General features: G+C 51.6%; 7 protein-coding genes across 7 annotated transcripts; 4 read left to right on the top strand and 3 right to left on the bottom strand.

Annotated features, from left to right (window-relative positions):
• Window positions 1–2,761: 2,761 nt before the first annotated feature.
• MAA_05744 (multidrug resistance-type transporter protein) lies at window positions 2,762–7,420 on the top strand (the record flags this gene model as incomplete). The annotated part of the gene is made up of 12 exons (XM_007823742.2): window positions 2,762–2,926; window positions 2,999–3,104; window positions 3,185–3,281; window positions 3,346–3,400; window positions 3,459–3,794; window positions 3,861–4,031; window positions 4,090–4,184; window positions 4,234–4,933; window positions 4,997–6,663; window positions 6,725–6,843; window positions 6,897–7,336; window positions 7,394–7,420. The coding sequence occupies 12 exons, from the start codon at window positions 2,762–2,764 to the stop codon at window positions 7,418–7,420; spliced, it is 3,978 nt and encodes a 1,325-aa protein (XP_007821933.2).
• Window positions 7,421–7,750: 330 nt separating this feature from the next.
• Window positions 7,751–9,078, bottom strand: MAA_05745 (C6 and C2H2 transcription factor RegA-like protein; the record flags this gene model as incomplete). Its single annotated transcript, XM_007823743.1, has 3 exons — window positions 7,751–8,506; window positions 8,585–8,725; window positions 8,845–9,078. The coding sequence occupies 3 exons, from the start codon at window positions 9,076–9,078 to the stop codon at window positions 7,751–7,753; spliced, it is 1,131 nt and encodes a 376-aa protein (XP_007821934.1).
• A 763-nt stretch (window positions 9,079–9,841) lies between these two features.
• On the bottom strand, window positions 9,842–13,179 carry MAA_05746 (C6 and C2H2 transcription factor RegA-like protein; the record flags this gene model as incomplete). The annotated part of the gene is made up of 5 exons (XM_007823744.2): window positions 9,842–10,883; window positions 10,942–11,066; window positions 11,129–11,282; window positions 11,396–12,161; window positions 12,231–13,179. The coding sequence occupies 5 exons, from the start codon at window positions 13,177–13,179 to the stop codon at window positions 9,842–9,844; spliced, it is 3,036 nt and encodes a 1,011-aa protein (XP_007821935.2).
• Window positions 13,180–16,330: 3,151 nt separating this feature from the next.
• MAA_05747 (MFS transporter) lies at window positions 16,331–18,180 on the top strand (the record flags this gene model as incomplete). The annotated part of the gene is made up of 4 exons (XM_007823745.2): window positions 16,331–16,503; window positions 16,587–17,743; window positions 17,803–17,907; window positions 17,966–18,180. The coding sequence occupies 4 exons, from the start codon at window positions 16,331–16,333 to the stop codon at window positions 18,178–18,180; spliced, it is 1,650 nt and encodes a 549-aa protein (XP_007821936.2).
• Window positions 18,181–18,922: 742 nt separating this feature from the next.
• On the top strand, window positions 18,923–20,374 carry MAA_05748 (uncharacterized protein; the record flags this gene model as incomplete). Its single annotated transcript, XM_007823746.1, has 1 exon — window positions 18,923–20,374. One exon carries the CDS (start codon window positions 18,923–18,925, stop codon window positions 20,372–20,374), a length of 1,452 nt encoding a protein of 483 aa, XP_007821937.1.
• Window positions 20,375–20,564: 190 nt separating this feature from the next.
• Window positions 20,565–21,861, bottom strand: MAA_05749 (Alpha/beta hydrolase fold-3; the record flags this gene model as incomplete). The annotated part of the gene is made up of 4 exons (XM_007823747.2): window positions 20,565–20,848; window positions 20,903–21,249; window positions 21,332–21,642; window positions 21,709–21,861. The coding sequence occupies 4 exons, from the start codon at window positions 21,859–21,861 to the stop codon at window positions 20,565–20,567; spliced, it is 1,095 nt and encodes a 364-aa protein (XP_007821938.2).
• Window positions 21,862–22,339: 478 nt separating this feature from the next.
• Window positions 22,340–24,357, top strand: MAA_05750 (MFS transporter, SP family, general alpha glucoside:H+ symporter; the record flags this gene model as incomplete). The annotated part of the gene is made up of 5 exons (XM_007823748.2): window positions 22,340–22,718; window positions 22,992–23,763; window positions 23,838–23,969; window positions 24,169–24,245; window positions 24,308–24,357. 5 exons carry the CDS (start codon window positions 22,340–22,342, stop codon window positions 24,355–24,357), a joined length of 1,410 nt encoding a protein of 469 aa, XP_007821939.2.
• Between the last annotated feature and the right edge of the window lie 262 nt (window positions 24,358–24,619).

Raw genomic sequence — 24,619 nt, 5'->3', positions numbered from 1 at the left:
CGATGAATAGCGCTACGTGATACCGATCACGAAGCATCTCTGCAACGTCGCACCTCTTGCTACAATGGGAATACCTAATAGACGCTGTGACTCTAACGAGGAACAAGCTGCTTGCTATTCATTGAATGAACATTCTTCCGCGGACATGGATAAAATTTTCCCATTACATATGAGATGAATTTTCTTGAAAATTTCTCTCACCCTATAGCAGTTTTGGTGCCTTTCGTCGCAGTCTGTTGCGGCAATACGAATCGTGATGCCGAAATAGTATAGGGTAGTCAGCACCGCGACTTGTTTGCCAGCAACAGCACATGATTGCAACGAGGAACAAAGAGGAGAGGTCCAATTGTTGGTAAAAGTAAATCCGAGTGTCCGGCAAAAACTTGGAGTGATGCAGAGTCCAGATGAGAAAAAGACGTGCGAGTGACTGCGGTGTTCCTCGGCTTTGGCTTACACTGTCTACACTTACACAAGTATACACACAACACCAGGGTTTGGCGAAATCTAATTGACAACTATTATATTGAGTTGACGGTGTCCATCGTATAGTAAGCTCTTCTAGCTAGCCAATAAAACCCATATGAACTATTATATACAAGAAAAGTCTGGTCTCTTACTGTTCTTGGCTTGGTACAGCCCAGTACAGTGTTATCAGATGTTGCGCTTGCACGATACTTGTATCATGCTTGCAATCTCATTTGACTCGAAGAGGGAAACAATAAGCAATTTAATATACAAGAAGAAAAAACCATCCACACGCAGGGCACAGCATCGAGGGACATGTGCTCATCACTTCCTTAGTCTACATGTGGCCAACAGCCTCGCAGTTTGGTCTACCCGGGTCAAATTGGGCAGGCCACTCACAGCCAACGTCTCATGGGACTGATTCGGCGGTTTTTTGACAGGCGCTTGTTCCAAATTGAGCTCAACTTGTTTAATTGCCGATTGACGACCGCAGGGTCAGGTATCGGCCCAAAGTAACGGAGCCATATCTCAGGGCAATGCCCGAACTTGTATATCAAGACACTCTCGATTGATCGTCACAACGTAGTAGTTTTGTTCAGAATGACCAACGTCTTTGGCGTACCATGTCAACTTTGCACTCACCTGTACATAAGGTTTGGACGGCAATGCTACATCTTTTCTATGTACGGAGAACGTACATGCTTGTATATCAACCCGTGTTGCGGCCCGATGATATGGGCCGATTGGTTGAGATATTGAAACACTGGAATGGTCATGTTCCAGCTGTGTGAGGTCTGGAATCCTGTCAAAGTAGCGGCAGAAACCGTCTTGATATTACCTACATGAAGTCACGGGTATGATTTCGATGACTCTTTTCATTCCATTGCTTACCTTGTGGCACTTTTTGTTTCGTGAAGCCGATCGGAGTTGGGGCGGAAGCGAGTGGGGCATCAATGTCGGATTCTCGGGGTCTTGAAGGGGCCCGGGCTGAAGCCGAGCCAAAATGGGAAAGCAAAAAAGCAAGCTGTGTGAATCCCTGTGTCAGAGGGTGGTGGATGGATGGATGGATGGATGGATAAGCGCACTGTACCAGTACTCCGTACAAGCACGGCATACCACAGCGCGTCGCTGAGAGCTCAGCAGCGTCATTGGGTTCCCTAATACGGAGTACTGGTCTGCTTGATATGCACCTGTCCACTTGCGTAGGGTGGCGTGAAGGCCCAGGCCAACGTCGGCACCAAAAACAATACAACGCATTCACATTGTACTTGGGTTTAGACTTTCAAACGGTTCCCGGACGCACCATGCACCAAATTAGGCTGACGCTTAGATCTGGCGGCGACCTGAACCGAGCTGCAGGTCATTCTAGAGAGCCGCTGTTCGTAATGTCGTGCCGCTCGATGCCCCGTGTGCCTCGCGTCATTCTTATCTTCCAAGCACGTCTGGTGTCGGAGAATCCTATGACTTCACATGTTGTTAGCTCGAAAACCAGATGCAGTTTTGGCCATTTTCTCTCGCAGAAAACAATGTGCGGTATGTGTTGACACACGCGGGACCGGCCAGGCAAGAGGAGGAAACAGAGAGTGCATCGCGGTGAAACAGACAGCCCTTTCCTGGCACCGTGTTAGGCTTACGAAGGGGTAGCAACACTTGACCGGTTTAAACAACATTTGAAGGCTGCAAGGGTGGCCTATCTCCGGCGGGCATTCGTTTGGAACTTGGCCCCTTCAAGCATCAGACCCGCCACAGGCCGTCAAGCTGACGTTTGTATGTACATACGGAGCATGGAGGACTCTGGAGCTGGCGAGTGACAACAGTCGTATTTCGTATACCAGGATCGGTGCTTTCCGAGTCGGTCTTGGGAGGGTGGCATGCATCCCATTCCGCGCCGTAGACAGCCAACGCAATTGACCTTCGGCCGGGATGCAGTAACCGTTAGGCAACAACTGACTCGAAGGTCGGCTTCTGCCTCGAATCTGGTAGTGGAATTGCGGCCGATAAGTCGGGCTTGGGACGGGCCCGAATGACATGATGGACCAGACGTGGCAACTCGAGCCCTTCACACCTTATTGCTTGTCCGAGAAGGGTAAATTGTTGCGCCTTTCTTTGTCCCAACAGACCATGCGCTCCTTGCCAAGAGTGGCGTCGACGTCGTGAACTGGCGGCGCAAGTGGACGTGATATAACCTGTATCCCTCTCGCACTGTCTCTTGTTTTGGTTTCTTGTGCCCGTGATTTGTTTTCGGCTTTTGTTTATCTCTTTCACAGATGGCCTGCCTCAGTCGAGTGCTGTCAAAATGAGTGCCGCCGCTGTCGAAGATAGCCTCAAGGTCGAAAAGTGTCTCGCTTCTTCCGACACAACTACTCCAGAGAATGAGAAGTATGAGGAAGGAGCGAAGGACGTTGCCCCTGACGAGGCAAAACCCCGGCCCGAGCGAACAGCGACATTCAACGATTATCTGGTTTGTTTCCCACCTCTTCTAAGATGATGGTTTTTTTATACGGACCGAGCATTAATCGGCTTAATTCGACAGAGAGTATTCAAATATGCATCGAAATGGGACTTCCTTGCTTACGCTGCGGGCGTGTTGGCATCTATTGGTGCTGGCATCACCCTGCCGCTGATGAACGTTGTATTCGGTGAGTTCGTCCACACGCGCAACCAGCAACCCAAGGGCTGTGACCTATATATTTTAATTCAACGTATTGACCATTCCTAGGCAAGTTCGTTGGAAACTTTAGCAGCTTCTCAAATTTCAACGCCGGAGGTGCTGGCATCACCAAGGCCGAATTTCAATCCAAGCTGGACAAGTTGGCGTAAGCAACGCATCGAATATTCGAATATAGTTGTCTAGGATTCAACTAACTCGTCTTCTTGCAGATTGTACATGTTCGCATTGTTTATTGGTCGTCTTGGACTCAACTATATTAACAAGGTATTTTTGACTATGCCGCAAAATAGATTTATGCGCCGACTAATGTACTTTTTTCAAGCTGTGTTTTCGAATGATCGGAATAAGACTATCTTCGGCGATCCGACTACACTACCTCCAAGCCCTTTTTGCCCAAAGCATTCATGTGTTGGACTCGATGCCCCCTGGATACGCTACCACGACTATTACTAGCACCAGCAACACCTTGCAGTTGGGCATCTCGGAAAAATTGGGCGTCTTTGTCGAATTCTCAGCTACCATTATTGCTGCCATAATCATCGCGTTTTCCTACAATTGGTTGTTGACTCTTGTGACGGCATCGTCCATCTTTTTTATTGCTTTGACAGTCTCAATACTGTTGCCGTTTATTGTCAAGTGCAATACGAGAGTTACAAAGGTAAATTTCGCAGTATTTTCGCATGAAAACGTATTCATCATTTCTAACACTCATCCATCAATTTAGGCCGAGGGAAAAGCTGCGGCAGTTGCCAGCGAGGCAATGTCCAGTATTCGCATGATCATGGCCTGTGGTGCTGAATCGCGAATCGCCAAGAAGTATGCGGCGTTTGTTGAAGAGACAAAGAAACATGCTCAGTTTATGTCTCCACTCATTGCGCTTCAATTTGGATTAATTGTATGTCGTACGACCGTTTGTGTATACGTTCTCCCGGGGCGCGTTGACACATATGCAGTTCTTCGGTGCCTTCGCCGCCTTTGCCCTTGCCTTCTGGTACGGCATCAAGTCTTTTGTTGACGATTCAAGAGGCGATCTTAGTACCATAGTGATGTAAGGTGTAACCACTCCATGGAAAAAACACTAAGCTGATACATCATAGTGTCTTATTCTCCGTTATGATGGTCGTCTTCTCGCTGGAGAGAACATCAACGCCAATGTTGGCCGTTAGCAAAGCTACAGTAGCCGCCTGCCAGTTTTTCACCGTTATTGATGCCCCTGCCCCGAGTAAGGGCCACCTTAAAGACCCCGAAGTAGCTGCTACAGATGATATTGTGCTGGATGATGTTACTTTCGCATACCCTAGTCGCCCTCATGTCAAGATTCTTGATGGATTGGATTTGCGGATCCAGGCTGGAAAGATTACGGCTATTGTTGGCCCATCTGGTTCTGGCAAGAGTACCATCGTTGGCCTCATAGAACGGTGGTACAACCTAAAAGAGCAACATGTCGTTGCCAAAGCCGTGGAAAAAAAGAAGAAAAACAAAGGCTCCGAGTCTGAGGATGATGGACCGGAGGAAGGCCAGTCTGAGCCCGAGGACAACGGCCCCCCCATCAAACTCAGCGGCACAATATCCACTTCTGGTCACCCACTCGATGATATTGAACTGAAATGGTGGCGATCACAAATTGGAATGGTTCAACAAGAGCCCTTTCTTTTCAACGATACCATCTACACAAACGTGGCGAATGGCTTAGTAGGCTCCCGATGGGAGCACGAGTCGGAAGAGAAGAAGAGAGAATTAGTTAAGGAAGCTTGTAAAGAAGCATTCGCTGACGAGTTTATCGACAAGCTCCCTGCGGTAGGAAACCACAAGCGTCGTTCTAGATTTTAGTCATTATTTTCGCTAACATGCTGCATACAGGGCTACGATACACTTGTGGGAGACAGCGGTGCCAAGTTGTCAGGAGGCCAACGCCAACGGATTGCCATTGCCCGATCCATCGTTCGAAAGCCCGCGATTCTCATTCTTGACGAAGCCACAAGCGCCATTGATGTCCGCGGCGAACGGATCGTGCAAGCTGCACTGGACCGGGTTGCCAAAAATAGGACGACTATCACCATTGCGCATCGTTTGTCAACGATCAAGAAGGCAGACCGTATTGTCGTCCTCAAGAAGGGCAAAGTTGTGGAGAGTGGGACGCATGAGAGTCTCATTGCAATGGAAAATGGCGTGTATGCCGGCCTTGTCAACGCACAAACCTTGTCTCTTGGAGCTGAACATGACGCCGCGAATGAGACCATTGATACGGACACGGACGGCGACGGAAGCACTACTCTTGAGCGCCGAAAGAGCAAAGCAGTCTCTGAACATGAAGCCATGGCTGAGACCAAGTTGGAAAAGCAGCGTAATCTCATCAGGAGTTTTGGCCGCTTTTTCTACGAATCAAAACAATATTGGTATCTCATGTGCCTAACGGTGTTTTTCGCGGCATGCGCTGGATCTGCCATCCCTCTCCAGGCTTACATGTTTGCCAATGTTGTGGTCATTTTCAAATACGAAGGCGACAAGCCAAAGCTCATGTCCGAAGGCAACTTCTGGTCTCTTATGTGGACTATTCTCGCTATCGGTGTGGGACTTGCTTATTTCTTCTGCTTCTTGTTTTCGACTCGGCTGGCCTCGATTATTCGAAACAAGTATCAACAGATGTACTTCGAGGCCATTCTATATCAGAAGGCATCATTCTTCGATGAAGAGGATCACTCACAAGGGACCATGACTTCCCGTGCCTCCGGAGATCCCAAGCAGCTTGAAGAGCTGATGGGAGCGAACATGGCTAGTGTTTATGTCGCTATTTTCAGTCTTACAGGATCAATCATCATCGCCTTCTCGTTCGGATGGAAGCTAGCATTGGTATCAACCTGCGTTGTCTTGCCCATAATGCTTGGTACATCATACTGGCGTTTCAAGTATGAGATCCAGTTTGAGAAGATGAATAACGAAGTATTTGCAGAAAGCTCCAAGTTCGCATCAGAGTCCATTGGTGCATTCCGAACCGTCACTTCTCTCACCCTAGAGGGCCCAATATGTCAGCGATTTGAAGAACTTTGCCGGGGCCACGTCGGGACAGCCTTCAAGAAAGCCAGATGGGTCAGTTTGCTCTTTGGCTTCTCAGACAGCGCTACCATGGCATGCCAAGCTCTTGTCTTTTACTACGGCGGCCGACTACTTCTCAGTGGCGAGTACCAGATCTTGAACTTCTTTGTCTGCTTCATGTCTATCATTCAAGCTGGCGAATCCGCTGGCCAAGGATTGAGTTTTGGACCAAATGCCGCTCAAGTGACAGCTGCTTCGAATAGAATTTTGAACATGCGAGACTCAAGGCTGCGCGATGACCATTCTGAAAAGGATGACATTTCGGAGGCAGAGGGTGGGATGAAGATTGAGCTGGAAAACGTCCATTTCAAGTATCCTTCCCGCAACATTCCGGTATTCCAGGGGTTGAGCTTGACGATTGAGAAGGGCCAGTTTGCCGCTTTGGTTGGTGCATCTGGGTGTGGCAAGACGAGTATCATTTCACTCTTGGAGAGGTGTGTAACTGACCAACTTCTTGTCTGAACAGTGCATGTAATGTGCTAAATATTGAGCCAGATTCTATGATGTGGAGAGGGGGCGAATTCTTTGCAACGGCAGAGATATCAAGGACGTAAACATATACGCCTACAGGCGACATTTGTCGCTTGTTGCACAAGAAGCGACCTTATTCCAAGGTCAGTAGCCTCGGTTGATGACTGTATCTGCCATCCAGCTTACAAAAGTGCAGGTACCCTTCGAGAGAACATCCTGCTAGGCGTCGACGACCAGGCAATTACAGAAGAAAAGCTTCACCAGGCCTGTCGCGACGCCTCCATCCACGACTTTATAGTCTCCCTCCCAGAAGGATACAACACAAACATTGGCTCTCGAGGAGTCACCCTCTCCGGCGGCCAGAAGCAGCGCGTAGCCATCGCTCGAGCTCTCATCCGTGACCCGAACATCCTGCTCCTCGATGAGGCCACTAGTTCTCTTGACTCGGAAAGCGAGAAACTCGTGCAAGCCGCGTTTGAGCGTGCTGGAAAAGGGCGCACCATGGTCGTTGTTGCACATAGGTTAGCTACTGTTCAGAATGCAGATGTCATTTTCGTGCTGGGCGAAGGCGGGAAGCTATTGGAGCAAGGCAACCATATGGAACTACTTAGAAAGAGGGGTATTTACTGGCAAATGGTGAGTATCAAACAGTATATACAACGTGAAATGCTTGGTGATTCTAACAAATTACAGTGTCAAAGCCAGGCTCTAGATCGGTAACACATCATCGAACGGGGCCACATCCCCGGGGGGGCATTACTCATATCAACGGCGTTGTTTTGTTTTATTTTGGGTTCAACACTACCTATTGCGCTTGCATCTTGATTCATCTCGATCCATATTATTTACACACTCCTCTTCATAATGATTCCTTTCTAGATATCAGACATTTTTCAAGCATTTCAATATCGTGGTATATACACAAAGCAAGCGCTATCCTACTCCACCTCTAGATGTAAGCTATACATAGATCAATATCACAATTCACAACCACCTTCGCACCGTCTACCTCGAAGTCAACATGTGAAACATGACATCACAAATAAGGCTCTACGTCTTGATATCCCAAAACTCGTCCAGCTCCTTCATAATGGCGGCAACATGCGTCATGACAAAGTCATGGCTCCCAGGCACGACTCTCCAAAAGACATGGCCCTCGCCGCCGACGAGCGGCAGCCCATCACGCGCATAGTCGTCGGCGCTAATCAACTCGTCCGTCTCGGCAAAGATGACGGCCGTCGTACCCCTTTCCCGCTTCGCCAGCCCCTTCCACTCCTCATGCTGCTCTGTAAGCGGCGCATAACGAATACACGACATGAAGGCCGGCACGAAGCCCTCGTGATTGTGCACCATCCACCGCACGTAGTCCAAGACCCTCTCCTCCAGAGGCGTCTTCTCGCCGGCCAGATTCTCGGCCTCGGCAACGGCCAGCACACCAGCGGCCTTAGACCTGGCAGCCCTCGACGACGCAATGGGCCGCTGCAGCCGCTGTCCGGTGAGGACGGCAAGAATGCGCTCGGGGATGAAGCCGCTCGAGAAGATGAAGCGGCTGACGGCTCCAAAGGACGCGGCGTCGATGAGGCCCGCCGGCGCGAGCAGCACCAGCGACGACACCATGTGCGGGAAGGCATTGGCAAAGGGAATGACGATGCCGCCGCCCAGAGAATACCCAATTAACCGGAAGCCCGAGGTGCCCGTCCAGCTGAGGCGGGACGACGCCAGCACGAGCAGGATCTGCGTCGTATACAGCCGCGTGTCGTGCGGGATGTCGCCCACGCCGTCGGTGAAGCCGCGCCCAAACAGGTCCTACCGCTTTGTCAGTCCTTTTCCTTGTCAAGTTGCCACCAGACTTCCTCAAGGGGACATGGGCCGCAAACAACGTACAAACAGCATGACGCGACACCCCCGCTCAACCAAGGCATGTGCAATCCGTCCCAGCGTAATGCACGACGTGCTTATCCCATGAACAAGAAGCACCTTGTCGCCATCCTCCGGCCCGAACTCGTAGACCCGTATCGTGCCATACTGCCCACGGTGTTAGTCGGCAAGCAAACAGACAAACATGACTCCCTTTCCCTCAATGCTTCGTATAAAAGCAGACTTCCCCCCACCCAAAAAAAGAAAGGGAGAAAGAAAAATCATACCGGCGTCTCAACGTCCCTCGCTCCCGGAAAGGCATCCGGCAAATACACCAGCTCGCTCAGCTCCTCCCTCGACGCCCTCGGCAGCACCGTCTTCAGCGGACTCCGCAGAACGCTCCGCCTCCTCGGCCACAGCGTCGCCCTGGCCACGACTATCAGGGAGGCGGTGGCGACGGCGGCGGTGGTAGCGACCACGGCCGGGTGAGGAATGTCTGGCCAGCGGAGGAGCGTGTCCATGGCTTTGCTGGATTTGCCGGGCCGCACGGGACGGAAGAAAAGAGAGCGGTCGGTGGACTTGACGAGTAGGCCTTGACGTTTGTTTTTTTTTTTAAAAAAAAAAAAGAGAGAGAGAGAAAGATGAGGAAAAGGAAAAAACAAAGAGCGAAGAGGCTATGTCCGAGGAGCAAGAGATGGTTAAGTCGAGGCCTGGAATGAAGGCGTTGAACGAGCTGAAGCTGCGCCCTGCTTTGGGCTTATGAAGTTATGACGACAGTGCCTGCCTTCATTTGCTGTGCATGCATGGCTGCATGTGACCCCGTACGGCGTACCCCATGCCCACGGCGTTGGGAGCTACGGAGCTCCGTGGGCGGCGGGGGCAGGCTTGACTTGCCAGGGAAGGCGGGTCACCACTTGGACGCCTCCGTGGACGACATATGGGCGAGAGGGGCGATTCTACTTGACGGTTTTAAATTGTCCCCAAGTGTGCGGCGTGGCGTGGCTGCTCATATGGCATAACTTGTCAAATAATCATGGTCTACAATATGTGTTCATGTTGCTTTGTGTATGTATGCGGCGGCAGCGGCAAGGGCCATGGGCCTTGGGCCGGCCTCACCCTTCCATTTTCATGTCATTGAGTTGAGAAATCCGTATGGACATCTTGGTATTATATCTATTATGGGCACATTGGCATTGCAATGCCGAATCGTCGTGTACCTTGTGAACAGCACAGTATCCTTTGGTATATTCTCCATCGACGTCCGCCTGTCTTGTCCACGCCGAGTTAGCCCAAGCCAACTGCCCACGCCGCATTCCCGAGCTGTTTTATCAGTTGTATCAAGTTCTCAACCATGGCAGGCAATCCCTCTTGCGCCTGCGTAAAGTTCACTCGCAGTACATCCTGACCCACCTCCATGCAGGCTCGAGGGGCGTGCAGTGCTGCCTCCGTTGCTGTTCCACGAATCGCGGGTCCCTTGATCATTGGCCGACCTTGCTCGAAGCCGATAAATCGCTGAATCGCAATCGAGTCCGCACTGTCCAAGTATATTGGCTCCGCGCCAATTTGTGACGCCACATACTGTCGTCGGTTTGCCCTTGTCACCACGCCATATGTCCACAGTGTTATTGAAGCGTGGTGTACTGCTACCGCATAAAAGTCCTTCAAGTGGCCTGGCGGGAAGAACTTGGCGTATCGTAACACCTGCGACGCACACCAAGCCGCCGAGCGCGCTTCAGAACTCGTGATCCATTGCTGCAATATCGGGTAGATGCGCCGTGCCTGGTCCTCGCCCTCCTTGCCCAGGAACAACTGCAAGTCGTCAAGAGACACATGCAGATTCATCATGAGAAGGTAGAGGAGTAAGTGCTCCCGCGCTGACATGCCTTGCCAACCAGCCGCAATGAGGTGAAAGCTTTGGAGGTCCTTGACTAGCTCTTGGTGGCGAGAGCTCAGTAGCAAGTTGGGGTTGCCTCCGAGGCTGTTCGCATACGACCGCGACTTGTGAACCGAGCTGAGTTGTCGATACTCGAGGATCAGCGCCCAGAATCCGTGAAGAAAGATCGAAATCGAGAATTGGACGTCCAGGCGCGCGTGATTTGCCGTCAACAGGTGAACGTCGTGGAATAGGTCGCCCACAGACGGTGGCCGCTTAGAAAGACCCGCGTTCCTCTCCAGGTACTGCGCCTTCCATTCCTGTGCCGTCTTTGCCAACCACAACTCTCTAGCTTCGGGCAATGGCAAGGTCAACTCTGAATACGACAAGCATGGGTTTGTCAATGTCGTCATCGACGTCTGAGCCTCTCGAAGATAACAATGGAAGACTAGTCTATACCAAATATTAGCCCGCTGTCTCCATACGAAGAAATAGGCACAACGGTGCGCACCGTTTCCATTGTTCTCTCTCAATCCACAACTTCCACTTTTCCTCGAGAACTTCGCCTTCATCTGATGGATCGACATTGATGATGGGATACTTTGCTCGTTGGAATTTGCCCCGATATCGCATCATCTAGTCTCGCTGTTAAGATTACGTTTGTGGTTTGGGCTACACACGTGACACCGGGTGCGTACCGTGACTGGAATGACAAGATGGCATTCTGCAATCTCCATCCTACGGCGATTGCCACTCCAAAGACCCAGGTCTTGGACCAGGATAAGTGATTGAACTAAACCTAAACGTTGGATTGCCGTATTGTTTTCCTCGAACTGCCGATACGTCAGCATTCTCCTAGAATTCACTCAAGGGATCCGGAAAATGTTCATACCCGACTGGGGAGTGAGAGGCCTGTTTACGACGTCAGCCCAGAGCTTGAATATCTTGGGTGAACATGTCACTACTTACGGACGGCTTCCATCACTGCGAACCCAAATTTGCGCAACGTTGGCACCGGCGTCAAGGAGCCTCCATGAGCGGCAGCCATGGCGATCCACTCTGGCCACTGATCCTTGAGTTTGAACGTAGGGAAATGAATCCATGAATCTACTTGGCAAGCTTGAGCAGCAAGGAATATATGCGTCAGAGTATCCAACACTTCCACGGTGGGGAAAGACGGGGCAACCTGATTAGCCACGGAGGTTTGGCGGCACTGGGAGAGGAGAATGGCCATAACACGGTCCCGCCCGGATTGTTCCAGTTTCTCAGCAACAACTCTTTCCAAACAATCTCGGCTATGTTGAAATTGGGAGCTTGATGTATCTTGGGTCGATACAGCAAAGAAGCTCTGTTCCTTATACCCGTTGTCGTTAGAATTTGGATCCCACCGCCATGGCGATTCAGTCCAGACTTTGACCAGGCTCTTTCGCATCTGGTTTATCTCGGCCGAATTTTCGGGGCGGGGGATCAGATCCTGGGCCGGCATTGTGCCTTCAATCATGCCGTCCATGTTCCATTGGTCCAGCATGCCGAAATCCAGGTCCGTCAGTTCAAGGCTGGCATTGTCGCAGAAATCAAGAACCGGCATTCCTTGTGGGGTTGTCATCTTGTTTGGATCAAATGGCTGCTCGTACAACACATCTCGAAGAAAATTGAAGAACGGCGAGTTGTTGAAATCTATGACTCCTGTTGGAGGTTCATATACTGGCGGTGCAAGTATTTCATTGTTGGCTAAAGGGTGGTTGTCAGCACATGCTGCTTTTCATTCACATCTGAGTGAGTCCTTGTTCATGAACATACCTTGGTCCAAGAGAGTTTCTGGCGTGGGCAATTGGCTCTCCTCGGGTTTAAATGACGTCGCCTGTGAGTAAGGGCTGGTCTTGCTGCTAGCCTCAGGGCCAGAGGCAGGGCCATTGGGTGCTGAATTGGCATGGCTGTGCGCGACTGGGGAGGAAGAGTTGCCTGACTCTGTGCTGGAGGCGGCTACAGGTGCTGCTACAGCTGTGGCAGAATGACCAGAATCATGGGCAGCCGTGGCGTGTGTTTTTGGTGGGATATGGTGATGAGGGTTGGACGAGGGGCCGGCTTCCGAGAAGATGCAAGTCAACTTGCGATTGACACAACGCCTGCATGGCTTGGAATCGTCGCACTTGACTCTGGCCACAGCGCATGGTCGACACGCCTGAGAGACACGACCTGCTGCGGGAGACGAGTTTATTCGCCGTCGTTTCTGCGGAGAGTCATTCTCGTGATTCGCAACATGGCGGCGCAGAAGATCCTTTCGAGCAAAGGATTTTTGGCAGATTTCGCAAGTAAAGCGTCGGCCTAGTGTGTGGGTTTGGACGTGTCTGACCAAATGCTCTGGCCGGGAGTAGGAGCGTCCACAATCCCGACAGGCATACAAGTTGTTGCCTTCATGATTTTGACGTGATGAAGTAGCAGAAGTAGAGCCCCCAACTGGCAGCGCTGACGTGGTTGTCGTGGTGGTCGCGGCCGAGGCCGAGGAGGGAGCAGACTCTCCAGTGTTGCAGTACGGCTGTGACTCAGTCGACCCTGGGACTGTGGCTAGAGAGCGGTGCCCTATTCCGTAAGATTGCTGCGAGCCTGAAGCCCCAGTACGTGGCAGCGACACAGCAACATTGGTCCGAGATTGCGGCTGAGGTTGAAGTTGATATGGCTGAGGAACATCCGACACTGACGAAACTGGTCGTGGGGGATGAAGAATCTGCGACAAAGACGGACCGGTCATGACGCGACCAGAAGAGCGGCCTCAATCCCCGACCCCGAGAACTGGAATCTCTCCGACACAATCTCACGAGGAGCTCGCGCGACTGATGGAATTCCTGGAGCGCATGAGCGGGTAGGTAGCTGTGTGCAGCACTCAATGCAGTATCTCGAGTCTGGTGTGTATTGCCAAAGGTCAGAAATTCAGAATACCAGGAGCCGGTAGTCTTGGCAACTGTTCAAAGTAATTACAGTAAAGGCGAAGGCAAGTAGTTCGGGGCCGTACTGATGGCACAAAAGAATGCAGCGCTCGGTTGTCGTTGGTCGGCTCAATGTTGTCTGAAAGACGGCAGCTAGATTGATTGCCGGATACTTGCGGCCACACACCTTTTTCGGGACCAACCCACACCAAGAAGCCCAAGACGCCGCAAAGAGCAGAGTTCGGGGTACGTACAGTATTCCGTACTGCAATGAGAAATCGGAGGCGGTCACTCGCGTACTGAAAACTCAAGGGTGGAATTCGAGGTTATAGGCTTCACGTGTGGGCGGACTCGGTGGGCGTCTCGTCTCGTAGCCCATCTGCACTCGGCATAACACTGCGTTCTGTAAGGACAGCGATGATGACGGTGATGATGACGACTGATGGGCCTCACGTTTTGATATTAAACTCAGAGTAGATCCCATGGTCTGGCTGTCCTTGCATGACCAGTTACTGGTCCGTGTCGACGGCCATGCGTTGTGGTGCTGGGGTTGGCGGCTAGGGGTGGGGCCCTCGTCTCGAAAGGTCAAGTAGCGAGACGCTAAGTGGGCAGGCAAACACCCCGAGGATATTAATTCAATGTTCCGACTGTTCAAATTGATGTTCGATCAAGTTGACATCAATTGACCTATGGACCAGTTGACGCCTAGAATGCGCTAACCCGCAGCCATCGGCCGCTGTAGTGACTGCATTGACTCACCATCAAGTGTCTGGTTCAGTTGACCTGAGTCGGACAGAGTCTGAAACTAGCGGCAATAAACGCGCCTCGCGATTCATTCGCCTGCATGGGGCCCGGCGGAGGCCAGGGCATCCACGTCGACACCCCAAAAACACCCTGATGTGCCTCTTGGCTCTCGGTTTGTTTCCTGGATTCGTCCACACCGTCTATGAGCAATGAGCATTGAGTACATACATACCTCTAATACTGACCTTGCCTTCCCAGCAAAAACAGAAAAGAAGAAGAAAACCACTACACGATCGATAGCGAACGCAAGGTCAGTGTGTCCCTGCGGCAACAGTCACAGCGGGAACCAAAAAAGAACATAACCGGCTCCAAGACACACGGCCCTTCCCCCATCAGAAGCTGATGAACTGATGCGACGTCAGCTTGTAGAACTATGGAGCTACGATGCTACCTACACAAATCAAGGACCATACCCACGCTCACGCTCAAGTTGAGTGTTGCGTGGCCATCGAAGGCTTAGGACAGCCGGTCCCCTTCACCCAGACCTGGGCCGAGTATGAGCGATCATCATGCTTTCTTGAACATCTGTTTACCGGCTGCAGATCGAGTCTGGAGTGCGACATTGGGCTTGAAGAACAATAACATTCCTTCCACACACATGCGCGCGCCTTTTGAATCCATTTGCGCTTCACAACTGTATTCGGCCACTAGAGGCTGATACTGCTGCCATCGTTGGCTCAGTCGAACGACAGCAGCCCCAACGGACCTGCTATTATGTCCATACAAGTGTGGCGTCGGGCTTGGCCCGTCTGGTTGGCCAGCACAGAACATGGCAGATGGGATGCCTCGTCGGTGGAGCAGGTTGGGTTGCTGTCCGACACGCCACCATGCAGGCATTCCCTGGGCCTGCTCAGATCAGTTCAGAGTTCAGAGCATGCCTGGCAACATCGTACTACTCGATCTGTACAAAACATAATCAGAGCCAGCCAGCCACAGGGAAGAGGGCATGAACGCAAACCGTTCGCCTCTCTCTGTACCCTAACCACTCGCGCATCGGCAGTTCATGTCTGGCCACCGAATTTGAAGCCACAATGTCTAACTCTGACAAAAGAGCTTAGTGGAATGAGTACAGTGTACTCCACACACCAAGCGCTGGTCGCCTTCAGTCGGTGATAAACCAGTTAATAATGTTAAGCAGTATTTACGGCGGAGCTCAATGCAGTGTTCCCAAGGCTATCGTGGTAAACACTGGAACACCGAGACACCTGAATCGTAACACCTGAATTGTGACACCTGTCAGGTCAATTAGACTTACGGCCAAGGACACAGTCTCAGGGAACAGGGTGTCGCGAAGATTTGTCAGTGGCATCATTAGCCAAAAGCCTTGGCGAATGCAACTCTACCTCTGAACCACTGATGCCTGTCAATGTTTTCGACCTGCATACCCACGTTACTTTTTATTCCAACACCGTGGGATTGGGCACGTCGTATGTGCACCGAAAGCAGTGTGGGACACGCCGCCGCCCGCCTTACATGTTTCGGCGCCATCTATCCTACATGATCCTGGTGTACATAGCATGGCTCAATCAAGATCATCCGAGATTTGCTACGGCAAGGGCCGTCAGAAAATTCATGACATGACTGACCAAGAACCGTGCCCGTAAAAATAACAGTACCCCATACGCAAAAATAGAGAACTTGGCCTACCGCATGATTCGGCCCCCGTTTGGATTTGACGTCCCGCGACTTGTGATACACAACTCGACAAGACATGAGCTCCAGCAGAGCGACTCTATGAAAATAACTACATAGCCTGGGTGTGACACTTTGACTATCATCTTGGTTGACCATTACAGACTTTCGTTCGAAAGATTTCTCAGCTGGTCGTTCGTGCAGATATCCGGGGCGCCGACGCCCGCCACTCGCGGAGCAAGTCGAAGGAAGTTAATCTGTGCGACTAACCGTTCGGCATTGGATCTGAACCTAAGCTGTACATTCCTCTCTACAAGATCCCAAGTCTCAAGTGTAAGCTTTTGACAGAGTCCAGTCAGGTGTCCACTCCTCTCCAATGAGACACTGTGTTTCTGGACGGGGTTGATGATATAAGTCACTGCCGCCTAAGACTACTCCCTAATCGCACTCAATCGCTTCATGGAACAGTTCTGCTGTTAAATTCACCTCATATAGTACTCCAGAACAACTCTAGGGTTGTCCATTACTGCGGACGTCGCCATGACGGAGAAGTATGAGGCGGCCGCCTCGACATTGGACCCCAATGCGTGTAACCCGGCTGTGGAGAGCCGAAGGAAGCGAACACTGGGCAATGTTCGGTTGATGCATCACGATACAAACGCCATGATTCTGGTACCAACGCCGTCATCAGATCCCAATGACCCATTGAATTGGTATGTTGTTCCTGTCATAGTCTCTGGTGTCAATTGTCAAACTGCCTTGGAGCGGTGCGCTGATTCCCTGTTTTGTCGCAAAGGCCAAGGTGGAAGAAGAATTACATTGCGGTAGTTCTCTGCATCGCCATCGCCATGTGTAACTTTCTTGCGGCTGGCCCAACTATTGCCATTGTCGATACCGCTATTGACTTCTTCCCCGATGCTATGAAGACCAATTCCCTAACGACTTACGCCATTCCCAAGGTGGCGTACTTCTTCACTACCACTGCCCTGCTTCAGGGAACCGGAAATCTCTTCTGGGTACCAATGGCCAACAAATGGGGGCGTCGACCGGTGTACATCTTCAGCTACATCATTTACTTTGGAACTTCAGTCTGGCTCATCTTCGACAAGTCGTACGGCGGCTTCCTCGCGGCAAGAATTTTGATGGGGTTTGGTGCAGGCGCGGCGGAAACGATTGCGCCGATTTCCATTGCCGACATCTTCTTCCTCCACCAGAGAGGACGCATCATGTCGCTGTATACCTGCTTCCTGTCTATTGGCGTTGCCGGTGGGTTGGTAATCTCCGGCCTGATCACTATTAACCACACTTGGCGGACAATCTACGAAGTCGGCTCTGCTCTCGTTGGATTTGTTCTCCTGCTGGCCATTTTCACGCTTCCCGAGACCGCCTATCCTCGAGAAAAGGTCGTTGATACACACTCCGCGGGTCCGACTGACGAGAATCGATCTCGTGGCTCCTCATCATCTGAAGTGGAAGCAGGTTCCAAGACTGTCCCCAAGAAGCGCACATACCTCGAGTCACTCAAGATCTTCTGTGGAACTCTGACCGAGGAGAATTTCTTTCAAATGGTGATTCGTCCTTTCGGACTCATTCTGCTGCCGCCTGTTCTTTGGGCTGCTCTTGTTCAAGCAGCTACAATTGGATTCCTGGTCGCCGTGACATCCAACGTTGACCCAGCCTTTGAGCAGACGTACCATTTCAAGCCGTATCAAGTAGGACTGTGCTTCATATCTGCCATTATTGGGTCATTGCTCGGCATCCCGGCCGGGGGGCATTTTGGCGATATTGTGGCGGATCATCTTACCAAACGAAACGGTGGAATCCGCGAGCCCGAGATGCGACTCCCAGCTGTTACGTTGTCTGTCTTAACATCCCCGCTGGCGCTCGTCCTGTACGGAGTCGGTATTGAACACAAGCTGCATTGGATATGTCCGACGATAGGGCTAGGTCTTTGTGGGTTGATGCTTTGTCAAGATGGCTCGAGGAGAACGACGGCTAATGAAATTTACCAGTGAACTTTTCCATCACTCAAGCCACAAATATTTGCTTGGTGTACGTCATCGACGCATATCGACCAGTTGCAGGCGAAGTCACCCTGGCTGTAATGGGGTTCAAATGTGAGCGTTTATCTGCAGACCAACTTGACGCATGGACGGAAAGGTTAACAATGAACAGCTCTCTTTGGTTTCTTGTTGTCATTTGAGACCAATCCTTGGATCAACGCGAGCGGCTATCAAAACGCATATGGGGCCATGGCTGGTATTTCCGCAGGCGTTCTGATCTTGTGGGTTCCTTTATACTTCTGGGGCAAGAAGATCAGACATGCGACTTGGAAGTGGAGGGTGTTGTCGTTTATACATTGGAATGACGATCGTGAGGTGGGAGAATAGCCGGAAATTTCGTGGCTTCCATGTATATTGTGCAGACTTTGTGGATTTGGCATGTGTGGTTGAATCAAAGTTGCAGCAGGCGTTCAGACGGGGTAGTACTTGTGTACCAAAGAAGTGGTTGGCGATGCAGGAAGCTTGGTGGAGATGCGGGGCCCCGCACTTTTTAATGGGACTTGGGAAGTTGGGAGGAGACGGCTGAGCATTTGCATATGCAGAGCCGACATGGAGCAAGCCGTCGAGAACAGGGGCATCTGTGCCGACAACGGTCCCCCTCACTGGCGCCCCAGTCTCAACTCTCGATAGACTATCACGCATCTCTGAGAGCTCCCGGCATGGAGCAAGATAGTAGAGCCACTGCCAAGGCGTGCGATGCCTGCCGACGGCGTAAGCTGCGGGTACGTTGAGCATGGTACTCTCTCACATTGGCAGGACGAGAACGCTGACAGTTGGACAAGTGTCGACGGGATATTTCAGAGTTCTTGTCGGATCCTAGGTGCATTAGATGTGTGCGTACAGGGCTGCAGTGTACATATAACGATGAGCGACGACCAAGAGGACCAAAAACGGGAAGGTGAGTAGCTACAACGGATAATATCCATCCAGCCTCATCCAGGGACTCATATGATGTGGTAGTCGACTGAGAGAGCTCCGGGCCTCCCAAGCTATTGACTCTGGAGAACAGTCCTTTCTGCCTAGCTCATCCCGCCCCAGCCCTCCGGAGATCACGGGTTGGGAAGAAGAGATGTCTGAGGCCGGTGGACGTCGAGACCAGTCCACTGACCCTGTGCCGTATGAGTTCTCGGGAGATTATCTCGACAAGGTCGACCTCGAGCAAGCACACGGCGCTGATTCTATACCGCATGATTTTGGTCTGGACCAACTGCTGTTTGTCACACCGGATACTCTCCCATTTGATCTCGAGCCGGCCGCCCCCGTCTCCGCACTCAAAGAGTCCGAACTTAGTGTCACTTCTGCTGCAATCGCACACGGAAATAGTATCGACTTTTCAAAAGATGCTATTGTTGCTCAGGTATCACAGTGTTTTTCTACAGTATACCAGCGCTATCCGCTATGGCACCTGGACACGCTCGTCGGCAAGATTGAGCGCGAGGAATGTGCCACCGATAACGAGTTCCGTTCTACCTGCCTCTCGATATATCTCCTCAACGAGTCATCCCTATTCCGCAAAAATCCACATCACGGCTCAACTCGCCTTTTACGACTAACAGAAGAGCTTGAAACGACGCGCGCTCACTCCAACAGCAACCACTTTGCCGATTGCCCATCCACGGCGTCTGTCATTGTATCATTGGTATTGTTTATTGCGCACAGTGTGACTGATAGACATAACCTCGCATTCTACTATCTGAATGAAGCGGCGGGGCTGCTTCGCCTAGTCGACATCGACGCCCTCGACTCTCTCGAAAGAGCATTGTACAGACGCCTAGAAGCCATCCTGTTCGTCACAGAGTCCGCATCAATGCCGGTCTACGGAAAGCTACGAAAGAACCGAATGATTCCCTGTCCCGAGAACTTGGGCGCCCTCGAATCCTCAATGCGGTGGTACACGGAGCAACACCGGCCAACTTGCACACTGCCGGCAGCCCTCTCCGATATCCACCTCGGCTCTCTGGACAACAAAGCTGTCAACTTGCTACACGCCCTCGTATGCCTGTACAACGCCACGACAGCCGATGAAATCTCCAAAGTATCCGTCCCCAGTCCCGCCGTGTCCGAAATCATCGAGCAAGGTGTCCTCGGGAGCACATCTCTCCAAGCAGCCGACGTGGATATAACGCGCCAGTGGCAGCTCTGCCTCCGCTGGCGAGACGTCTTGTCGGCTCGCAAGTCCAAGTCGTGCTCTCGGTCTACTCCTGGGGCGGCATATACGCTCCAGATAATGGGACTCACGGTGCTTCAGTACAGCAGGGCACTACGACCGGGGGAGTGTAGACTCGTGGGGCACGGGAAGTTGGCGAGTCTTGCGACCGCGATTCACGATATATCCTCGAATTTGGGCATTCTCGCGAGTTGTTCAAGTGTTATTGGGGACTTGATCCGGACAGTGTGTGAGACGGATTATGAGGGCTTCTTTGCGCCGCAACTGAGTTTGGTGCAGCTGTGTATCGAGACGGTCCCTAGGCAGCTAACGTTTGGGGAGCAGGATGTGCTCGTGATTGACGAAAGGCAGTGACTGCCTTGTGTGGTTTTCAATCAACTTCACTTGTTTGAAGCACTCTTTTGTTTTCCGAGTCATTGATTGCACGTATTGGAACTGCACAACGCATCTGCCCGATACACGCTGGAAAAGGGGTTTCATTTCTCATTGAAGTAATAGCCAAGTTTTCAGTCTATTTAGAGACTAACGTGAAAGAGAGAAAATACTACAGCGAGTTCAAAGCATAGTCTAGAATTCTAGCCTGGTTTCTGAAAAACTGCCGAGCAACATGCGTTGTCGGCGGAAACAACAACCCATGCGGCACGCCGGGAACCACGTCCAGCTGCGAGTCGATCCCTGCGTCCCTAATCCGGAGAGAATATGCAATGCCCTCGTCTCGCAGAAAGTCCCTTCCCGCGACAGTGATATGCACAGGGGGGTGGTTGGCGGGTATGTCGGCACTCAACACCGACACATGGGGGTTGAGACTCTTGTCTCCCGCGTATTTCCCTATGGGCCACGTTAGTCTTGCCGCCTGCTCGCCGTCATGTCGGCATGCCCTACCTATCAGGATGGCCGCGGCCGCGGTTCCCAGCCCGGCACCAAACTTGTTGCTGCTCGATTCATCGGCCTTGAGTGTCATCGGGTACAGCTGCGGATGACAGGTTGCCGGCACGACTAGGTTGACGTGGCGGATACGTGATTCCTCGTGCTCTTCCGCATCGCGAAGTGCCACTGCGGCGGCGAGGTTGCCTCCTGCGGAGCAGCCCCATATCGCGATCCGCGCCGTGTCGATGCCATACTCTTGTGCGTGGTCGAGGGTCCATTGGACGGCCTGATAGCAATCGTTGAGGGGGAGTGGGAATTTGTGTTCCGGGGCGAGGCGGTAGTCCACGTTTATGACAATGGCTCTGAGTTCTGAAGCGAAGAATATCGCCAGGTCTGTTTCGAGGCGTTATTAACATGTAAACTGTGCCTTCTAGACTAGCTCACTTGCCTTCGTCTACTTCGGGATAGCCATGAATCCAGCCTCCACCATGATACATGATAAGCGCGGGCCTACTAGGCACAGACTGCATGTCTTCTGCGGCGGGAACATACACCCTCACTCTGAAAGTGGCATCATCAGATCCATAGGTAATGGACACGTTCTTGATGGCAATCTTTGCAAGGGGTCGTCTGTGACAATCTGCTGGCGGGCCTCGGGGGAACTTCATAATCACTTCATCTACCCATTTCCTGGCAATTTTCTCGTCAAATGGGTCTGCGAGGGCGGTATTTGCATACGGAGGCTTGGAGATGCCCTGGTCATGTTAGTGACGAATCGTTGGAATGAAGCTGAACTTGTAGTAGGCTCGGGTTGGAGTCACCTGTATGTAATCTTGGTCTACGGCCTCAATGATGGATGAGTTCTTGTTCTCTTGCAGACCCATTTTCTCAGCCTCGGCCAATCTAGCTATGGACTCGCGGAGAGTTGCCTCTAGGCTCGAGTTCGGGGGATCTGACGCAGCCACGGCAGCCATCGTGGTTTGGTTGGAGTACAACAAAAATGCTCGAATCGAAAAGAAGCGCTCCAGAAAGTGAAGGATACACAGACAACAGACCGCAGAATATGAAAAGTACAACAACAGAAATCCGTCCACATAAATACGTATACGCCCAGAAGTTAGAGATGCTGACCTCGACACTCGGCGTTTAGTCTAGATATCTCCCCACGATGTGGCGCCGCCACGCGGAGTCGGCGTCTTGCTCGGAAGCAAGCTCGGGGAAACTTGGTTGACTCGTTCCTGGGCGAAACCATCCAGGACACGGGGTAGCAGCATGGCGATTGCAATTATTAATTTTGTCAATGGCTTTGTTTCATTTGGGCCGTAGCTGATGACTTGCGTTTGTCATATTTAGCTAGTGGTCTGCTGTTGCTGCGTTTCCACATTGGTTTGTGGTGTAGTTGCCTACTTCAACAAACATCTTCCTGCAAGTTGACGCACCCATACTGTAAACATGGACACAGTCGAGTCGAAGGAGGTAGCGACTTCTCATGTCGATGATGCGTATGTTGCTAAACAGTCCATGGTGATGGATGGAAATGGCCGCTGGTGGAACTGGCGCGTTATTGCGAATCGTGAGTCCACCCGTCCCTCCGTCCCTCCGTCCACCCAGTCCGGTTTTGATCATCCGTCGTTGACTTGCTTCGTGCTTCAAGTCGTTATTGTCGGTTTAGCCATGGGGCTATTCGGCTACGACAATGCCTTCGCCTCGCCTCTCGTCTCGCTGCCTTTATTTGTGGAGAGATATCAAGGCCCTGGATTCCAGGGCGCTCTCGTGTTTTCGGTGAGACCTCGCAGGTCAAAGACAGGAAATGGGAACTTGATGCTGACGGGTGGGATATAGGCTAGAAACTTGAGCCTCATCATCTGCATACCCCTGGTTGGAGCGGCCTGTGGTGCCTTTGCAGCCATCCCTGTACAAAAGCATCTTGGCCGCAAGGGGGCGTATATACTCGCATATTCACTTCTTTGCGTCCCAAGTTCGATATTGCAGGTGTTTGCTCCAAATTTAGGGGCCCTTGTTGTTGGACGTTTTGCAAACTGTACGCAACCATAACCTCCACAACTCCTCTTCTCTTCACTACTAAGTTCTTGTTTGGCTTCAGACGTGGGCGTCAGCATCCTCACGAACGTCTGTCCCGTTTACCTATCTGAACTGATCCCCGCCAACTTCCGCGCCAGAGCTGTCGGATTCACTGTTGCCGGTAGCGGCGTGCTCTCCGTCGTCGCCACAGTCGTCGTATGGGCCACGGAAAAACGTAGAGATCAGTGGCAGTACAAGATCCCGCTCCTCGTCCAAGCTGTCTTCCCTGCCACGCTCGCCCTGCTATCTCTTTTGCTGACAGAGTCTCCTGTCTGGCTGCTCGCCAAGGGGAGACATGATGATGCCCGAAGGAACCTGCTCCTGCTCCGCGGAGGCAACGCTGCTCTTGTTGAGAAAGAACTTGCCCTGGCGGCTGCTGCTTTAAAGTCGCATTCCGAGCAGGTCAATGTGAATGTCTGGGAGATTCTGAAACCAGCGAACCTCGAGAGGACAATTTCTGCGTCTGCGCCGTTGTGCCTGAGTCAGGTCGGCGGCCAGATTCTAGTTTTGACGTATTCGACGGTTATTCTGGTACAGAGCGGCGTAGCTGATCCATTCAAGATCACAATCATCATCTTTTTGCTGCAGTTTCTGGGAACGCTCATTGGACCATTTCTACTCGACAAGATTGGGCGGCGGCCGGTTGCCTTGGCGGGCTTTGTGGTTTTATTTGCGATTGACGTTGTGTGTGGTGCGCTGGCCTGCGCTGGGCTGGCAACTCAGTCTCAGAGGATCGGGTTGGCCGCGCTGTGTATTGTCTTCAGCTTCATCAACGCCACTTGTTTTCAGTCGATGTAAGTGATGTCCCTGTCAATATAGCATGGGAGTGTACATGGGTGGTGCATGCGAACTGACAAACGGATAACAGCGCGTACGTCTTACCAACGGAGGTTCCGACATCACGACTTCGTGAGTCAACCATGGCTTGGACCACGTTTTGGAGCTACACTACGGCTATTATTACCACATTTGCTGTTCCTCAAATCACCAACGCAGATGCGTAAGTTTGCCGTTCCCCCAAACCTGACATACGTCGGTTGGCTGACAAGGTCCGTCTGATAAGGGCCAACCTGGGAGCAAAGGCTTTCCTCATCTTCGGAGGCTGCATGTTGATAACGTTGGTTTGGTCGTACTTTTACTTGTGAGCTTACGGCTAAACCGTCGCCCGAGGTGGTTCCCAAGTCCTGACCTTTTCGTAGGCCTGAAACATCAAACCGGACTCTTGCGGAGATCGACGAGTTGTATGCTGAAAGAATTGCGAAGCGACACTGGAAAGGTTAGTGGTTTGCAGGGTAGTGACGGACTCGTGATATACTTGAGCATGCTAATCATTAGCAGGGTACAAATCTACTGCAAACGAGATTGATAATGACAATGCGGACCGCTAGAGATTTCATGTTGGAAGCCAGAAAGAAGATCAGTGGGAGGAGGGACAAAGCAGAGTCTCCACTCCACATGGCTGTAGCGCAATGTGACATGGAAGCTTCAGCCAAAATTTGAAGTCAAGTTGCATGTGAGTCTGGTCAATAGCTCAAGGCCATGCGGCGGAAGCTAGCGGACATTATTGGAGCCTGTGGATCCACATGCGGCGATGCAGCGTGCAGCGTGCACTCTAAGTAATCATGCTGCAACCACGGAGTAAAACTAGTA

The sequence above is a fragment of the Metarhizium robertsii genome (assembly GCF_000187425.2).
Source record: "Metarhizium robertsii ARSEF 23 chromosome Unknown MAA_Scf_2, whole genome shotgun sequence".
Classification (NCBI taxonomy): domain Eukaryota; kingdom Fungi; phylum Ascomycota; class Sordariomycetes; order Hypocreales; family Clavicipitaceae; genus Metarhizium; species Metarhizium robertsii.
Note: the sequence above shows the minus strand (reverse complement) of the source record. Positions and strands in the feature narration are given on the sequence as shown.